The 24,831-nt window shown below is 60.3% G+C and overlaps 3 protein-coding genes across 3 annotated transcripts; all 3 read left to right on the top strand.

Moving 5' to 3' along the window:
* The first annotated feature begins 2,696 nt into the window (after positions 1-2,696).
* LOC144309526 (testis-specific Y-encoded protein 3-like) lies at positions 2,697-5,471 on the top strand. The gene is made up of 6 exons (XM_077890608.1): positions 2,697-3,183; positions 3,911-3,988; positions 4,150-4,261; positions 4,405-4,550; positions 4,644-4,728; positions 5,449-5,471. Exons 1-6 carry the CDS (start codon positions 2,809-2,811, stop codon positions 5,469-5,471), a joined length of 819 nt encoding a protein of 272 aa, XP_077746734.1. The 5' UTR covers positions 2,697-2,808.
* Positions 5,472-8,612: 3,141 nt separating this feature from the next.
* On the top strand, positions 8,613-11,387 carry LOC144309522 (testis-specific Y-encoded protein 3-like). The gene is made up of 6 exons (XM_077890603.1): positions 8,613-9,099; positions 9,827-9,904; positions 10,066-10,177; positions 10,321-10,466; positions 10,560-10,644; positions 11,365-11,387. Exons 1-6 carry the CDS (start codon positions 8,725-8,727, stop codon positions 11,385-11,387), a joined length of 819 nt encoding a protein of 272 aa, XP_077746729.1. The 5' UTR covers positions 8,613-8,724.
* A 9,061-nt stretch (positions 11,388-20,448) lies between these two features.
* On the top strand, positions 20,449-23,219 carry LOC144309523 (testis-specific Y-encoded protein 3-like). The gene is made up of 6 exons (XM_077890604.1): positions 20,449-20,935; positions 21,663-21,740; positions 21,902-22,013; positions 22,153-22,298; positions 22,392-22,476; positions 23,197-23,219. Exons 1-6 carry the CDS (start codon positions 20,561-20,563, stop codon positions 23,217-23,219), a joined length of 819 nt encoding a protein of 272 aa, XP_077746730.1. The 5' UTR covers positions 20,449-20,560.
* Positions 23,220-24,831: the final 1,612 nt, after the last annotated feature.

Below are 24,831 nucleotides of genomic sequence, written 5' to 3'. Positions count from 1 at the left end.
GGAGCATAGAGGCCTCAGGGACTCAGCAGACCTCGCAGAGCGCACGAGGTCTGGCCCCCGATCCTCCTGAAGGTCCGCACACTCCACACCACCCTGGCTGTGTGGCTGAGGGTGGTGAGTGGCAGGAGAGCCTGTGGTGGATGGGGGACTGTGTCCGTGGGAGCCAGATCCTACCTGGCTCACTTAGCACTGCCTGACCCATCGTGCAGATCCAGGAGGGATACACAACCGCACAGCGTGGCGCAGGGGCTGGGGCACCGCCCAGTGAATGCGGGGCCCTCCCCCAGGCCTAGTAAGGAAGGGCTCCTGCATGGCCTGCCGCCTGCCTCCGGCCAGACTTCCTCGATTGATTGACTGACTGATTCATTGATTGATTGATTGATTTTTCCATTCATTCATTCATTCATTCATTCATTCATTTTTTGGTAGATGAGTGCTTTTATTTCCAACAACAGAGAAAGAGCAGGTAACCTGAACAGCCACCCTCTATAAAACATAAAAAAATGCAAGGCAGAATCAACCCAAACCCTTGAAATACATAGCTGAGACCACAAGGTACTGCATATGGTCGGGATGATTTTCAAAGTACAGACTTGTAAACGCAGTGCAGAAAGTTTCTGTACACCCTTCATCCGTCTCCCTCAGAGGTGAACATCTCCTGACCACGCTCCAATGATAAAAACGAAGAGACCCACATGTGTACACTAGGACTAAACTACAGACGGCACTCAGATTCCGCCAGGTTTTCCAAGGAAGGTGCTTCTTCCGCTGGACACCTGTGTGTGATAGCACATTACACTTAGTTGTCACATGGCTTTCGTTTCCGTGACACTTCTTTTGTCTTTCCTAATTGTTGAAGATGTTGACAATTTTGAAGAATACTAGCAACCGATAAGTGTAGACTGTCTCTCAGTTCACTTGTATCTGATGCTTTCTCGTGTGTAGATAGGAGTTGTGCTCTCTTTTTGGGCAAAAACGCCAGGGATGGGAAATTGATCACGTCATACCCTGCTCTGTGCCTCCCAGGCAGACAGCGTGGTCAGCTCTCAAGGCTCTGGACTGAGAAGTCTCCTGATTCTTCCTCCAACGTTCCTCCAACAACGGCACTCATGCCTGTCCCTCCCGCTGAATAGATTTTTTTACAAAATCTCTTCCTTTTCTCCAACAACAACACATTTTCACCAATGCCCTAAGTTTCAGTGCGCTATTTATCTTTCGGCCCAGACGGAAGGATGTTATTCAATATGGATAATAGGGGTCATGATCTGAGCCTTGCTCCGGCTCCTCTCGTGGTGGCTGCTGTTCCTTTGCTCCTGGTGTGCACCGTCAAGGGAACTTTCCACGGCAAGGACTCTGTCCAATGCTGTCTGTGATGCATCTTGTAAGGTCGAGGCGAGAAAAGCCCTCAAGATGTTTCAGACTTCCCCAGGTTTTGTGGTCATCATGGGATTCACTGTCTTGCAAGTGAACACTCCCCTGGATGAATTCTAGTCACCATCATCTGCCTGTTGTCCTCTCCAAGTAAGCCAGAGCTCCCGTCTTTTCCTCGGGCTTTAGGACGCGCGCGTGGTTGCCCTGCAACCTCAAATCCCTCACGAGTTAGTGACAAATTGTGAATTCAAAGGCTTTGTTTTCGGCTCTCCTTCTTAACTGCAAAGTGGGAGTGACACTCTTTCTGGCTCTTCACATCCTCAAGAGACCTCCTGGATGTAAAGGCTCCGGTGCCGGCAGGTGGTGCCCCAGGACGCAGTGGGCAGCACGCTCTCGGGGATCTCCTGGGCATCGTCTGGCAGATGTCGGCCAGGAAAATGGCCAGAGACACGGACGGGGGCTGGAGGACACCGACCCGACCTCCGCCGAGGCGGCTGCTCGGTCTCCTGGACTCCCTGGCTCAGGGCTAGTCGTGGGAGGGCGGGACCGCCCAGAGCCCCTCCCACCGCCTTGCCCCTGATTGGCAGGGCCTTCCTTGGGGCCAAGGTCCGGCACGTAACTCCACTCCCGGGGGTGGAGCTCCCGGTGAGTCAGGGCACAGGTGCCTGGCAGCAGGCGGCAGGCCAGGAGCCGCTCTGCGCCTGCGCCGCCTTCTCGCCCGCGCCTCCCGGCGGCGGCCCTAGGGGGCGTATTTCCGCCAGCCACGAGCCGGGCCACTGCGGGGACTCGCGGACTCGGACCTCCAGCGCCTTCCCTCACAGCGGCCCAGCTCCCTACAGGCCCGTGGCGGGGGGGGCGGGGGGGCGTTGGGAACCGGGCCGGGGCCCCATGGAGAGCGAGACGGGGTCCCGGGAAGCCGGGCTTGCCCCGGCATCCTGGCCCTGCTTCGTGCTGCAATGGAGACTTCAGGCAGCCGGGGCCCGCGGGGACGTAGGCACCCCGAGGGATGAGGGGACGCTGCAGTCCCTAGGCGTTGGGACCGTGCAGGAGCGTGTGCATGAAGCCAGCGCCGGGAGGGAGACCGAGCAGGCCCCGCTGCTTGTGGAGTTGGTGCTGGCGGTGGAAGACGCCATGGTGCTGGTCGAGGTCGTAGACGGGGCGGCGGCTGACAACCGTGAGGAGGCAGAGGAAGAGGGGCAGAGGGAGGGGGAGTCTCAGGCGGTGGGAGAGGAGGAGGAGTGTGAGCATGAGGAGGACTCGGGGGAGGAATCTGAGCAGGGCACGCAGTTTGAAGCGGACGACCAGGAGGCCGATGAGATGAAGACTGACCCCGAGGAATCTGATGAGGAGACCGGGACTGACGACGACGAGGAGACTGAAGACGACAGGCCTGAGGTGGACGATGACTCCGAGCAGGACGACGCCGAGGATGTGGCGATGGCTCACGAGGAAGAGGGGGAGGCTGAGGAGGAGGCCGTCATGTCTGAGACGGAGTACATGCTGGAGGAGGAGGCGAATCTTCAGGAAGAGGCACATAAGCCGGAGGAGGCCATGGAGGAGGGCCAGGGAGAGGAAGGCGCCAGGGAGCTGCAAGAGCAGCAGCAAGGGTCAGAGCATCCAGAGGCAGGGCCGAGTCCGTTGGAGTGCCCGCTGGAGGCTCTCGAGGCGCTGCGGGCAGACATGGAGCCCACCAATGGAAGAGGCAGGCGCTCCTTTGCTCCGTTCCAGCTCAGGCTGGGTCAGAGAAGGCACCATCGCCTGCAACAGCGAAGCGCCCACATGCAGGGCATCCGTGGCTTCTGGGCCAAGGCTGTATCCTTGCTGCTGTGGGGCAAGGACCCCAAGGTGACGGGGGTGGGGGGGACGTGGGGGGCTGGGGGTGGGGGGGCCGGAGCCAAGCGGGCCGTGAGGAGGGCAGGGGCGCTGTGGGGTATGGGCATCCCTCGGACAGCATTGGTGAACGCTCCCCGCCCGTCCCGGGGTGGGAGTGGCGACGACGCTCATGCCCCGGTGATCGCCACAGCCTTGGGAGCCCGCTTGAGGGTGGGCTCCTCCTGGGCTGGATCGTCCCCAGAGGCAGCGAGTGTCAAGTGCGCGGGACGACATGCGGTCCGGGTCACACGTGGGAGTGGCAGCAGGGTCTCCGCACTGGCCGCGGCTCCCCGCAAAGCCCCTTTTCGCCTCGGCACACTGCTGCAGCCAGGGGGCTGCGTGTGCCCACCTCTGACCTGGTCGCCCAGAGCCAGGGACGTGCGCCGTCCCGGGAGCAGCCCACTGTGCCTTGCCGTGGGGCCACAGGCATGTGCGGTGGACGGGGTGCAGGGAGGGGCGTGTCTCGGGATACACAGCTCCCGTCCCGTGGCAGCGCGCACATGGGCAGCAGCCCGAGGCCCAGCGGGCCGTGCTCGGTGCAGCCTGTGCGGATGGCCCGGGAGCCGGCGGGAGGGCAGGGGCGCCAGGGCCACGCTGCTGTGCGGGCCTGCGGTGTTGTTGTAGCTCTCGCATCTCCAGCCCCGGAAGGCTCCTTGACCTAAAGCAGTTTGGCAACCACCCCCAGCTGTCAGCCGTGATCAGTGAGCAAGATCTGCGCATGCTTCGCTTCATGACGAACCTGAAGGTCAGGCCCAGGGCGCGGAAGAGGGTCCTGGGTCGGGAGGCGACAGGCTAGGACACGTGATTGGCGAGCTGAGGCTGCCAGGGGGAGGCCTCAGCACAGAGGTGTCACCACGCTCCCCGGGAACCCCCAACCCCGTCCCCGTGTCCCCCATTTGTCGGCAGGTGCAGGAAGTCACCTTTCCCAGTGCCTGCCGCAGGATCCTGCTGTTCTTTGGCAAGAACTCCTACTTCCAGAACGAAGTCCTCGTGAAGGAGTATGTCGTCAGTGCTGCTGGTAAGACAGCTCGGCATGACTGCCTGCCGGCCTGCCTGCCTGCCTGCCTGCCTGCCGGCCTGCAGGCCTGCCTGGAAGCGGCGGGTGGACGGTGGAACCGGGTTCACCGTGCAGCACCGTCTCACGTGCCGGTTGCCCTGCAGGCTACAGAGCGTCGCACTCCACTCCCATCCAGTGGTCACAGCACTACGAACGGGAGGCCTACCGCCGCCAGACCCACGACAACGGCCTTAACTTCTTCAACTGGTTCTGTGGCCACCACCTTGCCGGGTCAGGCAGGATCGCTGAGGTGGGGCCCGGTGACAGACTGGGTCAGTGAGCTCGCTGGGTCCCCCAGCTGCTCCGGGTGGGGATGTGAGTCCCGCTCTCTCTTTCCTGCCAGCTCATCATGGATGACCTGTGGCCCAATGTCCTCAAGTACTACGAGAGGAAGAAGGCGCCGGGAGAGGGAAGCCACAGGAGGACAGGTGAGGAGCCGAGGGTGTGGGCGTGGAAAGGGGGGATCTCGGGGGACTTTGGCTGACACACTGAGGCTGCGGGTGGCCCTGACGGGGAGTGACCCCAGGTCAAGTTGGCATCATCCCCCTGAACCCGGGAGGCTGGGGAAGGGCCGTGCCAAAGGGCTCGTGCCTGGGGAAGCTCAAGACATTGGGAAAGGGCTCTGTCATTGCAATGAGCCGTGCCAGAGAAACAAAGCCAGCCGAGCCGCACCGCCTGTGCGAATGGTCCTGGCGGGGCCCTGAACCCCGTCCTCCGGTGCCCGAGTACCGCCAGACGTGTGGGCACGGCCAAGGTGTCCCTGCCGCCCTTGACACCGTGCGTAGGCGAAACTTTGCAACGAGGCGCTAGGCGGGGGTGGAATCACTGCAGCGATCCCCTCGGTCTCCATTGGCGTCCCCTCCGCCGCCCAAAAGGCACACAGAGAACCCTGGCCAGCATGCCGACATTAAGGAGCACGAGTTTGAATTCCGTGGGCGCGTGCGTGGAGGAAACCTAAAGGCAGAACCCCCCGTGCTCGGGGCGGGGGCGCTGCGGGGGCCAGGAGAATCATAGCCATTGGAGCCAGGCCGAGAATCACTCGTGCGTCGGCCCCTTGGCCCAGAGACCATACAGACTTGTGTCATGGCCGCCTGGCTGTCTGTGTCTCTGCGTGTACCTGAGGCCCTGGGTGTTTCTGTCCCTGCCAGGGAGCTTCAAGATGCCGAGATGAATATGAGGCGACGGCACACTTGTCCACAGCCGTCGCACACATACAGATGGATGCCAGCGGTCAACACGGCTCTCCTGCAGAGGAGATCACTGAGGACGACGCTGTGGTGCTGACACGTCAGACACATGATGGGGCTCCAGGAGCCATGTAACTTTCATTAAAAGTTAGAAACACAAGATCCTGTGTGTGTTTGTGTTTGTGTGTATGCATCTCACTAATCAATCAATCAATCAATCAATCAATAAACAAACGAACGAGAATTTGAGTAAATAAAAATAACCAAGATGAGCTGGGCGTCTGAGTCCGTCTGCCTCTGAAGGAGACCCCAATTCTTTCCTTTCGGGACCCAGTGCCTGTACTGTTGCAACGGGGTGCACTACTTGTTTGGTGGCGGCCCGAGGCGTCCCATATGGTTCCAGTCAAGGAGGGGCAGGGAGCATAGAGGCCTCAGGGACTCAGCAGACCTCGCAGAGCGCACGAGGTCTGGCCCCCGATCCCCCTGAAGGTCCGCACACTCCACACCACCCTGGCTGTGTGGCTGAGGGTGGTGAGTGGCAGGAGAGCCTGTGGTGGATGGGGGACTGTGTCCGTGGGAGCCAGATCCTACCTGGCTCACTTAGGACTGCCTGCCCCATCGTGCAGGTCCAGGAGGGATACACAACCGCACAGCGTGGCGCAGGGGCCGGGGCACTGCCCAGTGAATGCGGGGCCCTCCCCCAGGCCTAGTAAGGAAGGGCTCCTGCATGGCCTGCCGCCTGCCTCCGGCCAGACTTCCTCGATTGATTGACTGACTGATTCATTGATTCATTGATTGATTGATTCATTTTTCCATTCATTCATTCATTCATTCATTCATTCATTCATTTTTTGGTAGATGAGTGCTTCTATTTCCAACAACAGAGAAAGAGCAGGTAACCTGAACAGCCACCCTCTATAAAACATAAAAAAATGCAAGGCAGAATCAACCCAAACCCTTGAAATACATAGCTGAGACCACAAGGTACTGCATATGGTCGGGATGATTTTCAAAGTACAGACTTGTAAACGCAGTGCAGAAAGTTTCTGTACACCCTTCATCCGTCTCCCTCAGAGGTGAACATCTCCTGACCACGCTCCAATGATAAAAACGAAGAGACCCACATGTGTACACTAGGACTAAACTACAGACGGCACTCAGATTCCGCCAGGTTTTCCAAGGAAGGTGCTTCTTCCGCTGGACACCTGTGTGTGATAGCACATTACACTTAGTTGTCACATGGCTTTCGTTTCCGTGACACTTCTTTTGTCTTTCCTAATTGTTGAAGATGTTGACAATTTTGAAGAATACTAGCAACCGATAAGTGTAGACTGTCTCTCAGTTCACTTGTATCTGATGCTTTCTCGTGTGTAGATAGGAGTTGTGCTCTCTTTTTGGGCAAAAACGCCAGGGATGGGAAATTGATCACGTCATACCCTGCTCTGTGCCTCCCAGGCAGACAGCGTGGTCAGCTCTCAAGGCTCTGGACTGAGAAGTCTCCTGATTCTTCCTCCAACGTTCCTCCAACAACGGCACTCATGCCTGTCCCTCCCGCTGAATAGATTTTTTTACAAAATCTCTTCCTTTTCTCCAACAACAACACATTTTCACCAATGCCCTAAGTTTCAGTGCGCTATTTATCTTTCGGCCCAGACGGAAGGATGTTATTCAATATGGATAATAGGGGTCATGATCTGAGCCTTGCTCCGGCTCCTCTCGTGGTGGCTGCTGTTCCTTTGCTCCTGGTGTGCACCGTCAAGGGAACTTTCCACGGCAAGGACTCTGTCCAATGCTGTCTGTGATGCATCTTGTAAGGTCGAGGCGAGAAAAGCCCTCAAGATGTTTCAGACTTCCCCAGGTTTTGTGGTCATCATGGGATTCACTGTCTTGCAAGTGAACACTCCCCTGGATGAATTCTAGTCACCATCATCTGCCTGTTGTCCTCTCCAAGTAAGCCAGAGCTCCCGTCTTTTCCTCGGGCTTTAGGACGCGCGCGTGGTTGCCCTGCAACCTCAAATCCCTCACGAGTTAGTGACAAATTGTGAATTCAAAGGCTTTGTTTTCGGCTCTCCTTCTTAACTGCAAAGTGGGAGTGACACTCTTTCTGGCTCTTCACATCCTCAAGAGACCTCCTGGATGTAAAGGCTCCGGTGCCGGCAGGTGGTGCCCCAGGACGCAGTGGGCGGCACGCTCTCGGGGATCTCCTGGGCATCGTCTGGCAGATGTCGGCCAGGAAAATGGCCAGAGACACGGACGGGGGCTGGAGGACACCGACCCGACCTCCGCCGAGGCGGCTGCTCGGTCTCCTGGACTCCCTGGCTCAGGGCTAGTCGTGGGAGGGCGGGACCGCCCAGAGCCCCTCCCACCGCCTTGCCCCTGATTGGCAGGGCCTTCCTTGGGGCCAAGGTCCGGCACGTAACTCCACTCCCGGGGGTGGAGCTCCCGGTGAGTCAGGGCACAGGTGCCTGGCAGCAGGCGGCAGGCCAGGAGCCGCTCTGCGCCTGCGCCGCCTTCTCGCCCGCGCCTCCCGGCGGCGGCCCTAGGGGGCGTATTTCCGCCAGCCACGAGCCGGGCCACTGCGGGGACTCGCGGACTCGGACCTCCAGCGCCTTCCCTCACAGCGGCCCAGCTCCCTACAGGCCCGTGGCGGGGGGGGCGGGGGGGCGTTGGGAACCGGGCCGGGGCCCCATGGAGAGCGAGACGGGGTCCCGGGAAGCCGGGCTTGCCCCGGCATCCTGGCCCTGCTTCGTGCTGCAATGGAGACTTCAGGCAGCCGGGGCCCGCGGGGACGTAGGCACCCCGAGGGATGAGGGGACGCTGCAGTCCCTAGGCGTTGGGACCGTGCAGGAGCGTGTGCATGAAGCCAGCGCCGGGAGGGAGACCGAGCAGGCCCCGCTGCTTGTGGAGTTGGTGCTGGCGGTGGAAGACGCCATGGTGCTGGTCGAGGTCGTAGACGGGGCGGCGGCTGACAACCGTGAGGAGGCAGAGGAAGAGGGGCAGAGGGAGGGGGAGTCTCAGGCGGTGGGAGAGGAGGAGGAGTGTGAGCATGAGGAGGACTCGGGGGAGGAATCTGAGCAGGGCACGCAGTTTGAAGCGGACGACCAGGAGGCCGATGAGATGAAGACTGACCCCGAGGAATCTGATGAGGAGACCGGGACTGACGACGACGAGGAGACTGAAGACGACAGGCCTGAGGTGGACGATGACTCCGAGCAGGACGACGCCGAGGATGTGGCGATGGCTCACGAGGAAGAGGGGGAGGCTGAGGAGGAGGCCGTCATGTCTGAGACGGAGTACATGCTGGAGGAGGAGGCGAATCTTCAGGAAGAGGCACATAAGCCGGAGGAGGCCATGGAGGAGGGCCAGGGAGAGGAAGGCGCCAGGGAGCTGCAAGAGCAGCAGCAAGGGTCAGAGCATCCAGAGGCAGGGCCGAGTCCGTTGGAGTGCCCGCTGGAGGCTCTCGAGGCGCTGCGGGCAGACATGGAGCCCACCAATGGAAGAGGCAGGCGCTCCTTTGCTCCGTTCCAGCTCAGGCTGGGTCAGAGAAGGCACCATCGCCTGCAACAGCGAAGCGCCCACATGCAGGGCATCCGTGGCTTCTGGGCCAAGGCTGTATCCTTGCTGCTGTGGGGCAAGGACCCCAAGGTGACGGGGGTGGGGGGGACGTGGGGGGCTGGGGGTGGGGGGGCCGGAGCCAAGCGGGCCGTGAGGAGGGCAGGGGCGCTGTGGGGTATGGGCATCCCTCGGACAGCATTGGTGAACGCTCCCCGCCCGTCCCGGGGTGGGAGTGGCGACGACGCTCATGCCCCGGTGATCGCCACAGCCTTGGGAGCCCGCTTGAGGGTGGGCTCCTCCTGGGCTGGATCGTCCCCAGAGGCAGCGAGTGTCAAGTGCGCGGGACGACATGCGGTCCGGGTCACACGTGGGAGTGGCAGCAGGGTCTCCGCACTGGCCGCGGCTCCCCGCAAAGCCCCTTTTCGCCTCGGCACACTGCTGCAGCCAGGGGGCTGCGTGTGCCCACCTCTGACCTGGTCGCCCAGAGCCAGGGACGTGCGCCGTCCCGGGAGCAGCCCACTGTGCCTTGCCGTGGGGCCACAGGCATGTGCGGTGGACGGGGTGCGGGGAGGGGCGTGTCTCGGGATACACAGCTCCCGTCCCGTGGCAGCGCGCACATGGGCAGCAGCCCGAGGCCCAGCGGGCCGTGCTCGGTGCAGCCTGTGCGGATGGCCCGGGAGCCGGCGGGAGGGCAGGGGCGCCAGGGCCACGCTGCTGTGCGGGCCTGCGGCGTTGTTGTAGCTCTCGCATCTCCAGCCCCGGAAGGCTCCTTGACCTAAAGCAGTTTGGGAACCACCCCCAGCTGTCAGCCGTGATCAGTGAGCAAGATCTGCGCATGCTTCGCTTCATGACGAACCTGAAGGTCAGGCCCAGGGCGCGGAAGAGGGTCCTGGGTCGGGAGGCGAGAGGCTAGGACACGTGATTGGCGAGCTGAGGCTGCCAGGGGGAGGCCTCAGCACAGAGGTGTCACCACGCTCCCCGGGAACCCCCAACCCCGTCCCCGTGTCCCCCATTTGTCGGCAGGTGCAGGAAGTCACCTTTCCCAGTGCCTGCCGCAGGATCCTGCTGTTCTTTGGCAAGAACTCCTACTTCCAGAACGAAGTCCTCGTGAAGGAGTATGTCGTCAGTGCTGCTGGTAAGACAGCTCGGCATGACTGCCTGCCGGCCTGCCTGCCTGCCTGCCTGCCTGCCGGCCTGCAGGCCTGCCTGGAAGCGGCGGGTGGACGGTGGAACCGGGTTCACCGTGCAGCACCGTCTCACGTGCCGGTTGCCCTGCAGGCTACAGAGCGTCGCACTCCACTCCCATCCAGTGGTCGCAGCACTACGAACGGGAGGCCTACCGCCGCCAGACCCACGACAACGGCCTTAACTTCTTCAACTGGTTCTGTGGCCACCACCTTGCCGGGTCAGGCAGGATCGCTGAGGTGGGGCCCTGTGACAGACTGGGTCAGTGAGCTCGCTGGGTCCCCCAGCTGCTCCGGGTGGGGATGTGAGTCCCGCTCTCTCTTTCCTGCCAGCTCATCATGGATGACCTGTGGCCCAATGTCCTCAAGTACTACGAGAGGAAGAAGGCGCCGGGAGAGGGAAGCCACAGGAGGACAGGTGAGGAGCCGAGGGTGTGGGCGTGGAAAGGGGGGATCTCGGGGGACTTTGGCTGACACACTGAGGCTGCGGGTGGCCCTGACGGGGAGTGACCCCAGGTCAAGTTGGCATCATCCCCCTGAACCCGGGAGGCTGGGGAAGGGCCGTGCCAAAGGGCTCGTGCCTGGGGAAGCTCAAGACATTGGGAAAGGGCTCTGTCATTGCAATGAGCCGTGCCAGAGAAACAAAGCCAGCCGAGCCGCACCGCCTGTGCGAATGGTCCTGGCGGGGCCCTGAACCCCGTCCTCCGGTGCCCGAGTACCGCCAGACGTGTGGGCACGGCCAAGGTGTCCCTGCCGCCCTTGACACTGTGCGTAGGCGAAACTTTGCAACGAGGCGCTAGGCGGGGGTGGAATCACTGCAGCGATCCCCTCGGTCTCCATTGGCGTCCCCTCCGCCGCCCAAAAGGCACACAGAGAACCCTGGCCAGCATGCCGACATTAAGGAGCACGAGTTTGAATTCCGTGGGCGCGTGCGTGGAGGAAACCTAAAGGCAGAACCCCCCGTGCTCGGGGCGGGGGCGCTGCGGGGGCCAGGAGAATCATAGCCATTGGAGCCAGGCCGAGAATCACTCGTGCGTCGGCCCCTTGGCCCAGAGACCATACAGACTTGTGTCATGGCCGCCTGGCTGTCTGTGTCTCTGCGTGTACCTGAGGCCCTGGGTGTTTCTGTCCCTGCCAGGGAGCTTCAAGATGCCGAGATGAATATGAGGCGACGGCACACTTGTCCACAGCCGTCGCACACATACAGATGGATGCCAGCGGTCAACACGGCTCTCCTGCAGAGGAGATCACTGAGGACGACGCTGTGGTGCTGACACGTCAGACACATGATGGGGCTCCAGGAGCCATGTAACTTTCATTAAAAGTTAGAAACACAAGATCCTGTGTGTGTTTGTGTTTGTGTGTATGCATCTCACTAATCAATCAATCAATCAATCAATCAATAAACAAACGAACGAGAATTTGAGTAAATAAAAATAACCAAGATGAGCTGGGCGTCTGAGTCCGTCTGCCTCTGAAGGAGACCCCAATTCTTTCCTTTCGGGACCCAGTGCCTGTACTGTTGCAACGGGGTGCACTACTTGTTTGGTGGCGGCCCGAGGCGTCCCATATGGTTCCAGTCAAGGAGGGGCAGGGAGCATAGAGGCCTCAGGGACTCAGCAGACCTCGCAGAGCGCACGAGGTCTGGCCCCCGATCCCCCTGAAGGTCCGCACACTCCACACCACCCTGGCTGTGTGGCTGAGGGTGGTGAGTGGCAGGAGAGCCTGTGGTGGATGGGGGACTGTGTCCGTGGGAGCCAGATCCTACCTGGCTCACTTAGGACTGCCTGCCCCATCGTGCAGGTCCAGGAGGGATACACAACCGCACAGCGTGGCGCAGGGGCCGGGGCACTGCCCAGTGAATGCGGGGCCCTCCCCCAGGCCTAGTAAGGAAGGGCTCCTGCATGGCCTGCCGCCTGCCTCCGGCCAGACTTCCTCGATTGATTGACTGACTGATTCATTGATTCATTGATTGATTGATTCATTTTTCCATTCATTCATTCATTCATTCATTCATTCATTCATTCATTCATTTTTTGGTAGATGAGTGCTTCTATTTCCAACAACAGAGAAAGAGCAGGTAACCTGAACAGCCACCCTCTATAAAACATAAAAAAATGCAAGGCAGAATCAACCCAAACCCTTGAAATACATAGCTGAGACCACAAGGTACTGCATATGGTCGGGATGATTTTCAAAGTACAGACTTGTAAACGCAGTGCAGAAAGTTTCTGTACACCCTTCATCCGTCTCCCTCAGAGGTGAACATCTCCTGACCACGCTCCAATGATAAAAACGAAGAGACCCACATGTGTACACTAGGACTAAACTACAGACGGCACTCAGATTCCGCCAGGTTTTCCAAGGAAGGTGCTTCTTCCGCTGGACACCTGTGTGTGATAGCACATTACACTTAGTTGTCACATGGCTTTCGTTTCCGTGACACTTCTTTTGTCTTTCCTAATTGTTGAAGATGTTGACAATTTTGAAGAATACTAGCAACCGATAAGTGTAGACTGTCTCTCAGTTCACTTGTATCTGATGCTTTCTCGTGTGTAGATAGGAGTTGTGCTCTCTTTTTGGGCAAAAACGCCAGGGATGGGAAATTGATCACGTCATACCCTGCTCTGTGCCTCCCAGGCAGACAGCGTGGTCAGCTCTCAAGGCTCTGGACTGAGAAGTCTCCTGATTCTTCCTCCAACGTTCCTCCAACAACGGCACTCATGCCTGTCCCTCCCGCTGAATAGATTTTTTTACAAAATCTCTTCCTTTTCTCCAACAACAACACATTTTCACCAATGCCCTAAGTTTCAGTGCGCTATTTATCTTTCGGCCCAGACGGAAGGATGTTATTCAATATGGATAATAGGGGTCATGATCTGAGCCTTGCTCCGGCTCCTCTCGTGGTGGCTGCTGTTCCTTTGCTCCTGGTGTGCACCGTCAAGGGAACTTTCCACGGCAAGGACTCTGTCCAATGCTGTCTGTGATGCATCTTGTAAGGTCGAGGCGAGAAAAGCCCTCAAGATGTTTCAGACTTCCCCAGGTTTTGTGGTCATCATGGGATTCACTGTCTTGCAAGTGAACACTCCCCTGGATGAATTCTAGTCACCATCATCTGCCTGTTGTCCTCTCCAAGTAAGCCAGAGCTCCCGTCTTTTCCTCGGGCTTTAGGACGCGCGCGTGGTTGCCCTGCAACCTCAAATCCCTCACGAGTTAGTGACAAATTGTGAATTCAAAGGCTTTGTTTTCGGCTCTCCTTCTTAACTGCAAAGTGGGAGTGACACTCTTTCTGGCTCTTCACATCCTCAAGAGACCTCCTGGATGTAAAGGCTCCGGTGCCGGCAGGTGGTGCCCCAGGACGCAGTGGGCGGCACGCTCTCGGGGATCTCCTGGGCATCGTCTGGCAGATGTCGGCCAGGAAAATGGCCAGAGACACGGACGGGGGCTGGAGGACACCGACCCGACCTCCGCCGAGGCGGCTGCTCGGTCTCCTGGACTCCCTGGCTCAGGGCTAGTCGTGGGAGGGCGGGACCGCCCAGAGCCCCTCCCACCGCCTTGCCCCTGATTGGCAGGGCCTTCCTTGGGGCCAAGGTCCGGCACGTAACTCCACTCCCGGGGGTGGAGCTCCCGGTGAGTCAGGGCACAGGTGCCTGGCAGCAGGCGGCAGGCCAGGAGCCGCTCTGCGCCTGCGCCGCCTTCTCGCCCGCGCCTCCCGGCGGCGGCCCTAGGGGGCGTATTTCCGCCAGCCACGAGCCGGGCCACTGCGGGGACTCGCGGACTCGGACCTCCAGCGCCTTCCCTCACAGCGGCCCAGCTCCCTACAGGCCCGTGGCGGGGGGGGCGGGGGGGCGTTGGGAACCGGGCCGGGGCCCCATGGAGAGCGAGACGGGGTCCCGGGAAGCCGGGCTTGCCCCGGCATCCTGGCCCTGCTTCGTGCTGCAATGGAGACTTCAGGCAGCCGGGGCCCGCGGGGACGTAGGCACCCCGAGGGATGAGGGGACGCTGCAGTCCCTAGGCGTTGGGACCGTGCAGGAGCGTGTGCATGAAGCCAGCGCCGGGAGGGAGACCGAGCAGGCCCCGCTGCTTGTGGAGTTGGTGCTGGCGGTGGAAGACGCCATGGTGCTGGTCGAGGTCGTAGACGGGGCGGCGGCTGACAACCGTGAGGAGGCAGAGGAAGAGGGGCAGAGGGAGGGGGAGTCTCAGGCGGTGGGAGAGGAGGAGGAGTGTGAGCATGAGGAGGACTCGGGGGAGGAATCTGAGCAGGGCACGCAGTTTGAAGCGGACGACCAGGAGGCCGATGAGATGAAGACTGACCCCGAGGAATCTGATGAGGAGACCGGGACTGACGACGACGAGGAGACTGAAGACGACAGGCCTGAGGTGGACGATGACTCCGAGCAGGACGACGCCGAGGATGTGGCGATGGCTCACGAGGAAGAGGGGGAGGCTGAGGAGGAGGCCGTCATGTCTGAGACGGAGTACATGCTGGAGGAGGAGGCGAATCTTCAGGAAGAGGCACATAAGCCGGAGGAGGCCATGGAGGAGGGCCAGGGAGAGGAAGGCGCCAGGGAGCTGCAAGAGCAGCAGCAAGGGTCAGAGCATCCAGAGGCAGGGCCGAGTCCGTTGGAGTGCCCGCTGGAGGCTCTCGAGGCGCTGCGGGCAGACATGGAGCCCACCAATGGAAGAGGCAGGCGCTCCTTTGCTCCGTTCCAGCTCAGGCTGGGTCAGAGAAGGCACCATCGCCTGCAACAGCGAAGCGCCCACATGCAGGGCATCCGTGGCTTCTGGGCCAAGGCTGTATCCTTGCTGCTGTGGGGCAAGGACCCCAAGGTGACGCGGGTGGGGGGGACGTGGGGGGCTGGGGGTGGGGGGGCCGGAGCCAAGCGGGCCGTGAGGAGGGCAGGGGCGCTGTGGGGTATGGGCATCCCTCGGACAGCATTGGTGAACGCTCCCCGCCCGTCCCGGGGTGGGAGTGGCGACGACGCTCATGCCCCGGTGATCGCCACAGCCTTGGGAGCCCGCTTGAGGGTGGGCTCCTCCTGGGCTGGATCGTCCCCAGAGGCAGCGAGTGTCAAGTGCGCGGGACGACATGCGGTCCGGGTCACACGTGGGAGTGGCAGCAGGGTCTCCGCACTGGCCGCGGCTCCCCGCAAAGCCCCTTTTCGCCTCGGCACACTGCTGCAGCCAGGGGGCTGCGTGTGCCCACCTCTGACCTGGTCGCCCAGAGCCAGGGACGTGCGCCGTCCCGGGAGCAGCCCACTGTGCCTTGCCGTGGGGCCACAGGCATGTGCGGTGGACGGGGTGCGGGGAGGGGCGTGTCTCGGGATACACAGCTCCCGTCCCGTGGCAGCGCGCACATGGGCAGCAGCCCGAGGCCCAGCGGGCCGTGCTCGGTGCAGCCTGTGCGGATGGCCCGGGAGCCGGCGGGAGGGCAGGGGCGCCAGGGCCACGCTGCTGTGCGGGCCTGCGGTGTTGTTGTAGCTCTCGCATCTCCAGCCCCGGAAGGCTCCTTGACCTAAAGCAGTTTGGGAACCACCCCCAGCTGTCAGCCGTGATCAGTGAGCAAGATCTGCGCATGCTTCGCTTCATGACGAACCTGAAGGTCAGGCCCAGGGCGCGGAAGAGGGTCCTGGGTCGGGAGGCGACAGGCTAGGACACGTGATTGGCGAGCTGAGGCTGCAAGGGGGAGGCCTCAGCACAGAGGTGTCACCACGCTCCCCGGGAACCCCCAACCCCGTCCCCGTGTCCCCCATTTGTCGGCAGGTGCAGGAAGTCACCTTTCCCAGTGCCTGCCGCAGGATCCTGCTGTTCTTTGGCAAGAACTCCTACTTCCAGAACGAAGTCCTCGTGAAGGAGTATGTCGTCAGTGCTGCTGGTAAGACAGCTCGGCATGACTGCCTGCCGGCCTGCCTGCCTGCCTGCCTGCCGGCCTGCAGGCCTGCCTGGAAGCGGCGGGTGGACGGTGGAACCGGGTTCACCGTGCAGCACCGTCTCACGTGCCGGTTGCCCTGCAGGCTACAGAGCGTCGCACTCCACTCCCATCCAGTGGTCACAGCACTACGAACGGGAGGCCTACCGCCGCCAGACCCACGACAACGGCCTTAACTTCTTCAACTGGTTCTGTGGCCACCACCTTGCCGGGTCAGGCAGGATCGCTGAGGTGGGGCCCTGTGACAGACTGGGTCAGTGAGCTCGCTGGGTCCCCCAGCTGCTCCGGGTGGGGATGTGAGTCCCGCTCTCTCTTTCCTGCCAGCTCATCATGGATGACCTGTGGCCCAATGTCCTCAAGTACTACGAGAGGAAGAAGGCGCCGGGAGAGGGAAGCCACAGGAGGACAGGTGAGGAGCCGAGGGTGTGGGCGTGGAAAGGGGGGATCTCGGGGGACTTTGGCTGACACACTGAGGCTGCGGGTGGCCCTGACGGGGAGTGACCCCAGGTCAAGTTGGCATCATCCCCCTGAACCCGGGAGGCTGGGGAAGGGCCGTGCCAAAGGGCTCGTGCCTGGGGAAGCTCAAGACATTGGGAAAGGGCTCTGTCATTGCAATGAGCCGTGCCAGAGAAACAAAGCCAGCCGAGCCGCACCGCCTGTGCGAATGGTCCTGGCGGGGCCCTGAACCCCGTCCTCCGGTGCCCGAGTACCGCCAGACGTGTGGGCACGGCCAAGGTGTCCCTGCCGCCCTTGACACCGTGCGTAGGCGAAACTTTGCAACGAGGCGCTAGGCGGGGGTGGAATCACTGCAGCGATCCCCTCGGTCTCCATTGGCGTCCCCTCCGCCGCCCAAAAGGCACACAGAGAACCCTGGCCAGCATGCCGACATTAAGGAGCACGAGTTTGAATTCCGTGGGCGCGTGCGTGGAGGAAACCTAAAGGCAGAACCCCCCGTGCTCGGGGCGGGGGCGCTGCGGGGGCCAGGAGAATCATAGCCATTGGAGCCAGGCCGAGAATCACTCGTGCGTCGGCCCCTTGGCCCAGAGACCATACAGACTTGTGTCATGGCCGCCTGGCTGTCTGTGTCTCTGCGTGTACCTGAGGCCCTGGGTGTTTCTGTCCCTGCCAGGGAGCTTCAAGATGCCGAGATGAATATGAGGCGACGGCACACTTGTCCACAGCCGTCGCACACATACAGATGGATGCCAGCGGTCAACACGGCTCTCCTGCAGAGGAGATCACTGAGGACGACGCTGTGGTGCTGACACGTCAGACACATGATGGGGCTCCAGGAGCCATGTAACTTTCATTAAAAGTTAGAAACACAAGATCCTGTGTGTGTTTGTGTTTGTGTGTATGCATCTCACTAATCAATCAATCAATCAATCAATCAATAAACAAACGAACGAGAATTTGAGTAAATAAAAATAACCAAGATGAGCTGGGCGTCTGAGTCCGTCTGCCTCTGAAGGAGACCCCAATTCTTTCCTTTCGGGACCCAGTGCCTGTACTGTTGCAACGGGGTGCACTACTTGTTTGGTGGCGGCCCGAGGCGTCCCATATGGTTCCAGTCAAGGAGGGGCAGGGAGCATAGAGGCCTCAGGGACTCAGCAGACCTCGCAGAGCGCACGAGGTCTGGCCCCCGATCCCCCTGAAGGTCCGCACACTCCACACCACCCTGGCTGTGTGGCTGAGGGTGGTGAGTGGCAGGAGAGCCTGTGGTGGATGGGGGACTGTGTCCGTGGGAGCCAGATCCTACCTGGCTCACTTAGGACTGCCTGCCCCATAGTGCAGGTCCAGGAGGGATACACAACCGCACAGCGTGGCGCAGGGGCCGGGGCACTGCCCAGTGAATGCGGGGCCCTCCCCCAGGCCTAGTAAGGAAGGGCTCCTGCATGGCCTGCCGCCTGCCTCCGGCCAGACTTCCTCGATTGATTGACTGACTGATTCATTGATTCATTGATTGATTTTTCCATTCATTCATTCATTCATTCATTCATTCATTCATTCATTCATTTTTTGGTAGATGAGTGCTTTTATTTCCAACAACAGAGAAAGAGCAGGTAACCTGAACAGCCACCCTCTATAAAACATAAAAAAATGCAAGGCAGAATCAACCCAAACCCTTGAAATACATAGCTGAGACCACAAGGTACTGCATATGGTCGGGATGATTTTCAAAGTACAGACTTGTAAACGCAGTGCAGAAAGTTTCTGTACACCCTTCATCCGTCTCCCTCAGAGGTGAACATCTCCTGACCACGCTCCAATGATAAAAACGAAGAGACCCACATGTGTACACTAGGACTAAACTACAGACGGCACTCAGATTCCGCCAGGTTTTCCAAGGAAGGTGCTTCTTCCGCTGGACACCTGTGTGTGATAGCACATTACACTTAGTTGTCACATGGCTTTCGTTTCCGTGACACTTCTTTTGTCTTTCCTAATTGTTGAAGATGTTGACAATTTTGAAGAATACTAGCAACCGATAAGTGTAGACTGTCTCTCAGTTCACTTGTATCTGATGCTTTCTCGTGTGTAGATAGGAGTTGTGCTCTCTTTTTGGGCAAAAACGCCAGGGATGGGAAATTGATCACGTCATACCCTGCTCTGTGCCTCCCAGGCAGACAGCGTGGTCAGCTCTCAAGGCTCTGGACTGAGAAGTCTCCTGATTCTTCCTCCAACGTTCCTCCAACAACGGCACTCATGCCTGTCCCTCCCGCTGAATAGATTTTTTTACAAAATCTCTTCCTTTTCTCCAACAACAACACATTTTCACCAATGCCCTAAGTTTCAGTGCGCTATTTATCTTTCGGCCCAGACGGAAGGATGTTATTCAATATGGATAATAGGGGTCATGATCTGAGCCTTGCTCCGGCTCCTCTCGTGGTGGCTGCTGTTCCTTTGCTCCTGGTGTGCACCGTCAAGGGAACTTTCCACGGCAAGGACTCTGTCCAATGCTGTCTGTGATGCATCTTGTAAGGTCGAGGCGAGAAAAGCCCTCAAGATGTTTCAGACTTCCCCAGGTTTTGTGGTCATCATGGGATTCACTGTCTTGCAAGTGAACACTCCCCTGGATGAATTCTAGTCACCATCATCTGCCTGTTGTCCTCTCCAAGTAAGCCAGAGCTCCCGTCTTTTCCTCGGGCTTTAGGACGCGCGCGTGGTTGCCCTGCAACCTCAAATCCCTCACGAGTTAGTGACAAATTGTGAATTCAAAGGCTTTGTTTTCGGCTCTCCTTCTTAACTGCAAAGTGGGAGTGACACTCTTTCTGGCTCTTCACATCCTCAAGAGACCTCCTGGATGTAAAGGCTCCGGTGCCGGCAGGTGGTGCCCCAGGACGCAGTGGGCGGCACGCTCTTGGGGATCTCCTGGGCATCGTCTGGCAGATGTCGGCCAGGAAAATGGCCAGAGACACGGACGGGGGCTGGAGGACACCGACCCGACCTCCGCCGAGGCGGCTGCTCGGTCTCCTGGACTCCCTGGCTCAGGGCTAGTCGTGGGAGGGCGGGACCGCCCAGAGCCCCTCCCACCGCCTTGCCCCTGATTGGCAGGGCCTTCCTTGGGGCCAAGGTCCGGCACGTAACTCCACTCCCGGGGGTGGAGCTCCCGGTGAGTCAGGGCACAGGTGCCTGGCAGCAGGCGGCAGGCCAGGAGCCGCTCTGCGCCTGCGCCGCCTTCTCGCCCGCGCCTCCCGGCGGCGGCCCTAGGGGGCGTATTTCCGCCAGCCACGAGCCGGGCCACTGCGGGGACTCGCGGACTCGGACCTCCAGCGCCTTCCCTCACAGCGGCCCAGCTCCCTACAGGCCCGTGGCGGGGGGGGCGGGGGGGCGTTGGGAACCGGGCCGGGGCCCCATGGAGAGCGAGACGGGGTCCCGGGAAGCCGGGCTTGCCCCGGCATCCTGGCCCTGCTTCGTGCTGCAATGGAGACTTCAGGCAGCCGGGGCCCGCGGGGACGTAGGCACCCCGAGGGATGAGGGGACGCTGCAGTCCCTAGGCGTTGGGACCGTGCAGGAGCGTGTGCATGAAGCCAGCGCCGGGAGGGAGACCGAGCAGGCCCCGCTGCTTGTGGAGTTGGTGCTGGCGGTGGAAGACGCCATGGTGCTGGTCGAGGTCGTAGACGGGGCGGCGGCTGACAACCGTGAGGAGGCAGAGGAAGAGGGGCAGAGGGAGGGGGAGTCTCAGGCGGTGGGAGAGGAGGAGGAGTGTGAGCATGAGGAGGACTCGGGGGAGGAATCTGAGCAGGGCACGCAGTTTGAAGCGGACGACCAGGAGGCCGATGAGATGAAGACTGACCCCGAGGAATCTGATGAGGAGACCGGGACTGACGACGACGAGGAGACTGAAGACGACAGGCCTGAGGTGGACGATGACTCCGAGCAGGACGACGCCGAGGATGTGGCGATGGCTCACGAGGAAGAGGGGGAGGCTGAGGAGGAGGCCGTCATGTCTGAGACGGAGTACATGCTGGAGGAGGAGGCGAATCTTCAGGAAGAGGCACATAAGCCGGAGGAGGCCATGGAGGAGGGCCAGGGAGAGGAAGGCGCCAGGGAGCTGCAAGAGCAGCAGCAAGGGTCAGAGCATCCAGAGGCAGGGCCGAGTCCGTTGGAGTGCCCGCTGGAGGCTCTCGAGGCGCTGCGGGCAGACATGGAGCCCACCAATGGAAGAGGCAGGCGCTCCTTTGCTCCGTTCCAGCTCAGGCTGGGTCAGAGAAGGCACCATCGCCTGCAACAGCGAAGCGCCCACATGCAGGGCATCCGTGGCTTCTGGGCCAAGGCTGTATCCTTGCTGCTGTGGGGCAAGGACCCCAAGGTGACGGGGGTGGGGGGGACGTGGGGGGCTGGAGGTGGGGGGGCCGGAGCCAAGCGGGCCGTGAGGAGGGCAGGGGCGCTGTGGGGTATGGGCATCCCTCGGACAGCATTGGTGAACGCTCCCCGCCCGTCCCGGGGTGGGAGTGGCGACGACGCTCATGCCCCGGTGATCGCCACAGCCTTGGGAGCCCGCTTGAGGGTGGGCTCCTCCTGGGCTGGATCGTCCCCAGAGGCAGCGAGTGTCAAGTGCGCGGGACGACATGCGGTCCGGGTCACACGTGGGAGTGGCAGCAGGGTCTCCGCACTGGCCGCGGCTCCCCGCAAAGCCCCTTTTCGCCTCGGCACACTGCTGCAGCCAGGGGGCTGCGTGTGCCCACCTCTGACCTGGTCGCCCAGAGCCGGGGACGTGCGCCGTCCCGGGAGCAGCCCACTGTGCCTTGCCGTGGGGCCACAGGCATGTGCGGTGGACGGGGTGCGGGGAGGGGCGTGTCTCGGGATACACAGCTCCCGTCCCGTGGCAGCGCGCACATGGGCAGCAGCCCGAGGCCCAGCGGGCCGTGCTCGGTGCAGCCTGTGCGGATGGCCCGGGAGCCGGCGGGAGGGCAGGGGCGCCAGGGCCACGCTGCTGTGCGGGCCTGCGGCGTTGTTGTAGCTCTCGCATCTCCAGCCCCGGAAGGCTCCTTGACCTAAAGCAGTTTGGGAACCACCCCCAGCTGTCAGCCGTGATCAGTGAGCAAGATCTGCGCATGCTTCGCTTCATGACGAACCTGAAGGTCAGGCCCAGGGCGCGGAAGAGGGTCCTGGGTCGGGAGGCGACAGGCTAGGACACGTGATTGGCGAGCTGAGGCTGCAAGGGGGAGGCTTCAGCACAGAGGTGTCACCACGCTCCCCGGGAACCCCCAACCCCGTCCCCGTGTCCCCCATTTGTCGGCAGGTGCAGGAAGTCACCTTTCCCAGTGCCTGCCGCAGGATCCTGCTGTTCTTTGGCAAGAACTCCTACTTCCAGAACGAAGTCCTCGTGAAGGAGTATGTCGTCAGTGCTGCTGGTAAGACAGCTCGGCATGACTGCCTGCCGGCCTGCCTGCCTGCCTGCCTGCCGGCCTGCAGGCCTGCCTGGAAGCGGCGGGTGGACGGTGGAACCGGGTTCACCGTGCAGCACCGTCTCACGTGCCGGTTGCCCTGCAGGCTACAGAGCGTCGCACTCCACTCCCATCCAGTGGTCGCAGCACTACGAACGGGAGGCCTACCGCCGCCAGACCCACGACAACGGCCTTAACTTCTTCAACTGGTTCTGTGGCCACCACCTTGCCGGGTCAGGCAGGATCGCTGAGGTGGGGCCCTGTGACAGACTGGGTCAGTGAGCTCGCTGGGTCCCCCAGCTGCTCCGGGTGGGGATGTGAGTCCCGCTCTCTCTTTCCTGCCAGCTCATCATGGATGACCTGTGGCCCAATGTCCTCAAGTACTACGAGAGGAAGAAGGCGCCGGGAGAGGGAAGCCACAGGAGGACAGGTGAGGAGCCGAGGGTGTGGGCGTGGAAAGGGGGGATCTCGGGGGACTTTGGCTGACACACTGAGGCTGCGGGTGGCCCTGACGGGGAGTGACCCCAGGTCAAGTTGGCATCATCCCCCTGAACCCGGGAGGCTGGGGAAGGGCCGTGCCAAAGGGCTCGTGCCTGGGGAAGCTCAAGACATTGGGAAAGGGCTCTGTCATTGCAATGAGCCGTGCCAGAGAAACAAAGCCAGCCGAGCCGCACCGCCTGTGCGAATGGTCCTGGCGGGGCCCTGAACCCCGTCCTCCGGTGCCCGAGTACCGCCAGACGTGTGGGCACGGCCAAGGTGTCCCTGCCGCCCTTGACACCGTGCGTAGGCGAAACTTTGCAACGAGGCGCTAGGCGGGGGTGGAATCACTGCAGCGATCCCCTCGGTCTCCATTGGCGTCCCCTCCGCCGCCCAAAAGGCACACAGAGAACCCTGGCCAGCATGCCGACATTAAGGAGCACGAGTTTGAATTCCGTGGGCGCGTGCGTGGAGGAAACCTAAAGGCAGAACCCCCCGTGCTCGGGGCGGGGGCGCTGCGGGGGCCAGGAGAATCATAGCCATTGGAGCCAGGCCGAGAATCACTCGTGCGTCGGCCCCTTGGCCCAGAGACCATACAGACTTGTGTCATGGCCGCCTGGCTGTCTGTGTCTCTGCGTGTACCTGAGGCCCTGGGTGTTTCTGTCCCTGCCAGGGAGCTTCAAGATGCCGAGATGAATATGAGGCGACGGCACACTTGTCCACAGCCGTCGCACACATACAGATGGATGCCAGCGGTCAACACGGCTCTCCTGCAGAGGAGATCACTGAGGACGACGCTGTGGTGCTGACACGTCAGACACATGATGGGGCTCCAGGAGCCATGTAACTTTCATTAAAAGTTAGAAACACAAGATCCTGTGTGTGTTTGTGTTTGTGTGTATGCATCTCACTAATCAATCAATCAATCAATCAATCAATAAACAAACGAACGAGAATTTGAGTAAATAAAAATAACCAAGATGAGCTGGGCGTCTGAGTCCGTCTGCCTCTGAAGGAGACCCCAATTCTTTCCTTTCGGGACCCAGTGCCTGTACTGTTGCAACGGGGTGCACTACTTGTTTGGTGGCGGCCCGAGGCGTCCCATATGGTTCCAGTCAAGGAGGGGCAGGGAGCATAGAGGCCTCAGGGACTCAGCAGACCTCGCAGAGCGCACGAGGTCTGGCCCCCGATCCCCCTGAAGGTCCGCACACTCCACACCACCCTGGCTGTGTGGCTGAGGGTGGTGAGTGGCAGGAGAGCCTGTGGTGGATGGGGGACTGTGTCCGTGGGAGCCAGATCCTACCTGGCTCACTTAGGACTGCCTGCCCCATCGTGCAGGTCCAGGAGGGATACACAACCGCACAGCGTGGCGCAGGGGCCGGGGCACTGCCCAGTGAATGCGGGGCCCTCCCCCAGGCCTAGTAAGGAAGGGCTCCTGCATGGCCTGCCGCCTGCCTCCGGCCAGACTTCCTCGATTGATTGACTGACTGATTCATTGATTCATTGATTGATTGATTCATTTTTCCATTCATTCATTCATTCATTCATTCATTCATTCATTTTTTGGTAGATGAGTGCTTCTATTTCCAACAACAGAGAAAGAGCAGGTAACCTGAACAGCCACCCTCTATAAAACATAAAAAAATGCAAGGCAGAATCAACCCAAACCCTTGAAATACATAGCTGAGACCACAAGGTACTGCATATGGTCGGGATGATTTTCAAAGTACAGACTTGTAAACGCAGTGCAGAAAGTTTCTGTACACCCTTCATCCGTCTCCCTCAGAGGTGAACATCTCCTGACCACGCTCCAATGATAAAAACGAAGAGACCCACATGTGTACACTAGGACTAAACTACAGACGGCACTCAGATTCCGCCAGGTTTTCCAAGGAAGGTGCTTCTTCCGCTGGACACCTGTGTGTGATAGCACATTACACTTAGTTGTCACATGGCTTTCGTTTCCGTGACACTTCTTTTGTCTTTCCTAATTGTTGAAGATGTTGACAATTTTGAAGAATACTAGCAACCGATAAGTGTAGACTGTCTCTCAGTTCACTTGTATCTGATGCTTTCTCGTGTGTAGATAGGAGTTGTGCTCTCTTTTTGGGCAAAAACGCCAGGGATGGGAAATTGATCACGTCATACCCTGCTCTGTGCCTCCCAGGCAGACAGCGTGGTCAGCTCTCAAGGCTCTGGACTGAGAAGTCTCCTGATTCTTCCTCCAACGTTCCTCCAACAACGGCACTCATGCCTGTCCCTCCCGCTGAATAGATTTTTTTACAAAATCTCTTCCTTTTCTCCAACA

Source organism: Canis aureus, unplaced genomic scaffold (genome assembly GCF_053574225.1).
Source record: "Canis aureus isolate CA01 unplaced genomic scaffold, VMU_Caureus_v.1.0 NW_027326476.1_RagTag, whole genome shotgun sequence".
Classification (NCBI taxonomy): domain Eukaryota; kingdom Metazoa; phylum Chordata; class Mammalia; order Carnivora; family Canidae; genus Canis; species Canis aureus.
This window is presented reverse-complemented; position numbering and strand designations above follow the sequence as displayed.

Coding starts and splice junctions, on each gene's coding strand:
- LOC144309526 (XM_077890608.1), top strand. CDS start 2,809: ATGGCTCACGAGGAAGAGGGGGAGGCTGAGGAGGAGGCCGTCATGTCT. Junction 4,262..4,404: donor GTATGTCGTCAGTGCTGCTG/GTAAGACAGCTC, acceptor GTTGCCCTGCAG/GCTACAGAGCGTCGCACTCC. Junction 4,551..4,643: donor GGTCAGGCAGGATCGCTGAG/GTGGGGCCCGGT, acceptor CTTTCCTGCCAG/CTCATCATGGATGACCTGTG.
- LOC144309522 (XM_077890603.1), top strand. CDS start 8,725: ATGGCTCACGAGGAAGAGGGGGAGGCTGAGGAGGAGGCCGTCATGTCT. Junction 10,178..10,320: donor GTATGTCGTCAGTGCTGCTG/GTAAGACAGCTC, acceptor GTTGCCCTGCAG/GCTACAGAGCGTCGCACTCC. Junction 10,645..11,364: donor GGGAAGCCACAGGAGGACAG/GTGAGGAGCCGA, acceptor TGTCCCTGCCAG/GGAGCTTCAAGATGCCGAGA.
- LOC144309523 (XM_077890604.1), top strand. CDS start 20,561: ATGGCTCACGAGGAAGAGGGGGAGGCTGAGGAGGAGGCCGTCATGTCT. Junction 20,936..21,662: donor GTGGCTTCTGGGCCAAGGCT/GTATCCTTGCTG, acceptor GACCTAAAGCAG/TTTGGGAACCACCCCCAGCT. Junction 22,299..22,391: donor GGTCAGGCAGGATCGCTGAG/GTGGGGCCCTGT, acceptor CTTTCCTGCCAG/CTCATCATGGATGACCTGTG.